At 35.4% G+C, this 5,576-nt stretch overlaps 1 protein-coding gene across 1 annotated transcript in view; it reads right to left on the bottom strand.

Annotated features, from left to right (window-relative positions):
* Nucleotides 1–433: 433 nt before the first annotated feature.
* The window catches only part of SKA1 (spindle and kinetochore associated complex subunit 1), a 13,357-nt gene continuing 8,214 nt past the window's right edge, over nucleotides 434–5,576 (bottom strand). Inside the window, exons 6-7 of the mRNA XM_025038544.1 lie at nucleotides 1,983–2,181; nucleotides 434–1,138 (exon numbers count right to left, since the gene is read on the bottom strand). Of these exons, the coding sequence (XP_024894312.1) occupies nucleotides 990–1,138; nucleotides 1,983–2,181 (348 nt within the window). The 3' untranslated portion in view covers nucleotides 434–989. The remainder of the gene's footprint in view (nucleotides 1,139–1,982; nucleotides 2,182–5,576) is intronic.

The following is a 5,576-nucleotide window of genomic DNA, read 5'->3' on the forward strand; positions in this document are numbered from 1 at the left end:
GGTGGACTCAGTGAACTGCCCTCCTCAGTGCGGGTGGGCATCACCTAATCCAGTGAGGACCTGAACAGAACAAAAGGTGGAGGAAGGAGGAAGTCTCCCCTTTTTTGCTTCCTGCCTGTGTGAGCTGGGACATCACACTTCTGCCCTTGGACCGAGATATACACACACCACTGGCTCCCCTGGTTCTCAGGCCTTCAGACTCGGATTGAATTACACCACCAATTCTCCCGGGTCTCCAGCATGCAGACAGCAGACTGGGGACTTCCCAGCCTCCACAATCATGTATCTCCTGTTAGTTGTTTCTTTGGAGAACACTGACTAAAACATACATAAGACAGTCTCCCCAAGTGCGGAAGAAAAAGTGACATTTTTACAAGCCAACTACCCATTTTTCATGACCTCTATCAACTTGCCTACACGTTATTTTACCATCTTTTTCATCTTAATCTATTTTTATTATAATTTCATTACAGGTTGATTGATGTTTACAGATTGGCTTATACTGAATGCATTCCAGATAAGCTGCTTCCTAACGACATATGGGAAAGGAGAATAATCGCATGGATGGGCTGACTCTAAATCCAACTTTTGCCTGTAGACTGAAATGCCACTGATGGAATTTAGATACTAATGACCGTTCATTCCAAAGAGCCTGGGTATCCTTGACTTTATCCTCTTGAATTTTTCTTCCATTATCACATCTGTGCCCATCTTATTGGGGTCTGTTGCATTGTCACTAAACACAAAAACTACATATGAACATTTTTTAGTTCTATTATATGTCTAGCACAGAGATTCATACAGTAGGTGGTTAAATATTTGCTGAAAGTTTATTTTTAAATATATATACTTTTTAAAAAAAAGTTTTATTTTTACAACGAGATGATTAAAAAGCTAAAAAAATGATATATTTAAAAATTACATACAAGGAAATTAGAGACATAACCTCTATACCCTACTGCTGGCTCGTCGAAAAGCTCCCAAGGGCCTCAGGTTATAACATATCGAGTGAGTCCTCCGCCTCGGACCTCTGACAGCCTCCGGCAGTGTCGTAAGATATTCAGTATCACGTGAAACCTCTTGTCAACTTTCAAAGCTGTGAACTCCTTTATGTCAGCTTCCACTACAAAATAATGACCTGAAAATAAAGATATTAGCACTAATTTTTACAAGGACAATTTTCAAGATGAGTCTTTAATGCATAACACCATGACTATGAATGGCACTCATCATTTTTACTATTGTTATCTAACCAAAGTAAGAACTGGTATTCTGGCTAAAATAATAATTATTCTTTCAATTGAAGTTATATAATGTATATGGTAGCATTTCAGAAATGTAGCCCTGCTTATTATATCACTAGCTATCTGCTGGTATCTTTTGAACAATTAACTTTTCAAGAGGCAACATGGGATAGTGGTCAAAAGAATGAAACCCTCAGCAGCGATATCACTTAGCTGGCTGACATTGGACCAGTAACCTAAGTTCTCTTTGACTAGTCTGCAAAATGGGAGTGCTAACAGGACGTACTTCTTAAGGATGTCGTGAGACTAAAGCTCTCAGTATACCATCTGGCACATAGTAAGTGCTATGCAAGCAGGACCAGCTGTTGTCATTACTATTCTAATTCTGGAAACAATGGGTATAGTTCCGTAATAAACTTGAACACGGTAATTCTCAGCCTCGTCACTACAGACATTTTGGAATAGATAATTATTTTTTGTGGGAACTGCCTTGTGCTTTGTAGGGTACTTTAGCAGCATCCCTGGTCTCTACCCACTAGAAGCCAGTAGCATCCTCAACCCCACTTGTAACAATCAAAAATGTCTCCAGAGATGGCCAAATGTTCCCTGGTGGGAAAATTGCCCCTGGTTGAGAACTGCCTCTCTAAATTTAGAATTTTCTAGAATTAGTTTTATTTCTCACGATTTAGTTACACTCCAAACAACTGACATGTACACATATATATGCTACCATTTTACCTTTGGTATCCTTTGTTTCTTCATCAATAAATCTGTGATAGAGATTTCTGGCCACAGAACTCATAGCAGACTTTTTTGGTTGATGTAGGATCTTATATTTACTAAGTACTGCCTTATTGATTTCTTTAATAACATCATTAATTTGACAATGGGTTAAGCGCAATTTCATGTACCTGTAAATAAGTACATGATTAATTTTAAAGAAACATTAAAGAATGATTATATAAGATACCTTAAAGAATCATTATACAAAATATTTTCTTTGAAAAATGTTCATGATGACTTTCTATAGTAACAAAGCGATTAGTAGTCCTTACAAAAAAAAAAAAGTTATATCAACTTTCAAATAAACCAGACATGTCTTGACAGTTGAAAGGTTACAGAGGCCACAATATATCAGTGCTTATCTTCTCTAGTTATATCTGGATGCATTAATCTCTATTTCCCACCTACTGAATTAATATTACAATTTAAAATAAGCTCTTAAATTGATTCAAATGGACTAACTGCAAAAGAGACATTTATTTAAACAATTTAAAATTGTTTGTGAGCAAGGGAAAGAAAAATTTAAATATTAATAAATCATATAACTCATACCACTCGTTTGTTCAGAGAAAGAAAAAAGGAGAAGAAGACAAAGGACAATAAAGATGACAATGTTGATGAAGATGAAGAACCGAGGGTTCAAGGGCGTTCTGAAGTGAAGCTGCAGAGCAGAACCAATGTGGGGACACGCTTTTTATCCCCTAACTCAAATTCTCCTTGAGCACTGCCTCTTTCACTCTAAATCCCACTCACTCTCAGTCCCATCTCTTCCCAGTCACCCTAGAGTCTCAGAATACAAAAATAGGAGACTTAATTTTGAGTGGTCTGTAGGGACCAGAAACAAAACTTAATGAGCTGCTTTCATTTTTCCCTCTAACAATTTGTAGATTCATTATGTTAAACTGTCCTTTACATCTCTTCAAAGGGGAAGTTTTCTAAACAAAACTTCCTTAATATAAAATAACATATGTTTAGAGAAAAACGTTCAGATTGACCAAGAAACATTCATTTTCATTACTGTCTTCTTTTCTAAACTCATTTTTGCCAGTTTTTTCTAACCACAATTTCTACAAACTGTTGATACCACAGCTCTACACAATGCAATTAAAGTATTTGAACTAACACTTTAATTTATTCAATATCCACCTCTCACCTCTGACAATATTTTCCACTAACTTCCATCTTTAGTATTACTTTTTAAAAGTAAATAAATAAGAGACCCGTGCTTGGAATACATTCTTCCTTATCCTAATCTAATTTCTCTCACTCACTAAATAACACCTTAGTTTCAAACTGAATATTCAACCCTGACTATTCTAATTTCCTTCCTCTATCTCTTCATGAAAGCATTTTCTAAACCCTTCTACTCCATAGCTTCTCAAAGACATTTGTTCTTCCCTTTAGTTCTGCCAATGAGCAACAACAATTTAAAAAAGTGAATAGCATCAAACAGAATTCCCGTGAAAATAAAGCTGTCAATAATGGAAATGGCTGAGTGACCAAAAAAAGATTAAACAGAAATGCCAGCCTCATTACTGGTCCCAGAATTGTGAAACAGCTAGATATTTTTCAAGTGGCTAATAAGCACATGAAAAGATGCTCCCCATCATATGTCATTAGGAAACTGAAAATTAAAATGATGAGATACCATTACACACCTACTAGAATGTCTATAATAGAAAAAACTGACAAAACTAAATGCAAGTCAGGATATGAAGCAAAGGGAGAATGCAAGATGGTACAGCTACTTTGGAAGACAGTTTGGCAGTTTCTCACAAAATTAAAATGTTACCAATATGATCCAGCAATCCCACTCCTAGGTTATTTACCCAAATGAGTTGAAAACTTGTGTCTATTCAAAAACCTGCACATGAATGTTTATAGCTTTATTCACAGTTGCCCTAAACTGGAAGTAACCAAGAGGTCCTTTAGTAGGTGAATAAAAAAAAAATTGTGGTACATCCAGACAATAGAATCGTAATCAGTGATAAAAAGAAATAAGGTATCAAGTCATAAAAAGACATGCAAGGAATCTAAATACATATTACGAAGTGAAAAAACTCAGTCTGAAAAGGCTACATACTGTATGAATCCACTTATATAACACTTGGAAAAGGCAAAAACAATGGCGACAGTAAAAAGATTAGCAGTTGCCCGGGGCTCCGAGGAAGAACAGGTGAAACACAGGGTACTTTTAGGGCACTGAAACTACTCTGTGTGACACTGTAAGGGTAGATACATGACATTATGCATCTGTCAAAACCCAATGAATGGACAATGTAAAGAGTGAAACCTATTGTAAACTATAGACTTTAGTTAATAATGCATCTAATACTGGTTTATCAATTCTAACAAATGTGCCACACTAATGCAAGATGTTATTAAGAGAAACTGTTTTCAGGTCTGAGAACACTCTGTACTATCCCTTCAATTTCTCTGTAAACCTAAAACTGTTCTAACAAAGTTTATTAATTAAAAAACAAACAACAACTGGTATGGATGACTCTTAGGAAAGTAAAATAACCCTGCCCTTTGCCCCAGAGTTTCTCCTCCCAGGCCTCTACCTCAAGGAAATAAGGAATTACAAAACAGACTTGTCTAAAAGAAATTTCACTGTACCGTTATTTCTCAGAATGAAGTAGACCCAAATATTTAATAAGAAAATGCTTAAATAACTTATAGGGTAACAACATGGTGAAATATTATAAAACTATTAAAATCCAAGTTAATGATGGGGGAATGCTCATGATAAAAAAAGTAAACTGTATTTATAGTATAACTACATTGTTGTAATAACAATCAGAAACACCCAATTACATATGCGAAATTAAAATCTAGAAGGAAATTATCTGAATGGTAGAATTACAGATGACTTATTTTCTTTCAATGAAATTCTAACGACATGTACTATGTGTATTATAAAAAAGTAATGAAAAACGTAAAAGTAATGAAAAACATAAAGCCAAGAAGTTAAGCAAAGCCCTGGAATTGTCAGAGTTTAAAAACATGGATTTCTATCATTGGTTCCCCATCACTGTCACCCGTAAAGAGCAAAGGAGACCTCCCTCTGGGGGAGGCATCTTGCCTTTTCACCCTTGTAGTCTTCTCATCGGTGACCCAGGGCTCAGAATAGAGCACAGACTCAAACAGGTGTATGGTATAAGGTACGAATGGGAAAACAAACACAACGCTGTTCATTCTAATTCTCAAATCTATACAACACACCTTCTTTAAAATTACAGCAAAACAGAGGCTACTTCTAAAATGTAACTGGATAAATCTGTATCACAAAATGGTCCTGGCGAGGGCTCGGCAATACCCTGATCCATCTCTATATCTCTCTATAAAGAGGTTTTATAACTGAATAGAAAACATGATTTTAAGCATTTTTCAACAAAAGACTGCATTTCCATAGTACAATGTAAAACTATTTAGAAAAGATCAATATGTGAACACAGCATACTATGATGAATATAATCAAGGTTTATGATTTAGACAATCACATATGTTGATTATTAAAGAGTTGAATGTTAAAATTTATCTTAAATA

This window comes from Pteropus alecto, unplaced genomic scaffold (genome assembly GCF_000325575.1).
Source record: "Pteropus alecto unplaced genomic scaffold, ASM32557v1 scaffold146, whole genome shotgun sequence".
Classification (NCBI taxonomy): domain Eukaryota; kingdom Metazoa; phylum Chordata; class Mammalia; order Chiroptera; family Pteropodidae; genus Pteropus; species Pteropus alecto.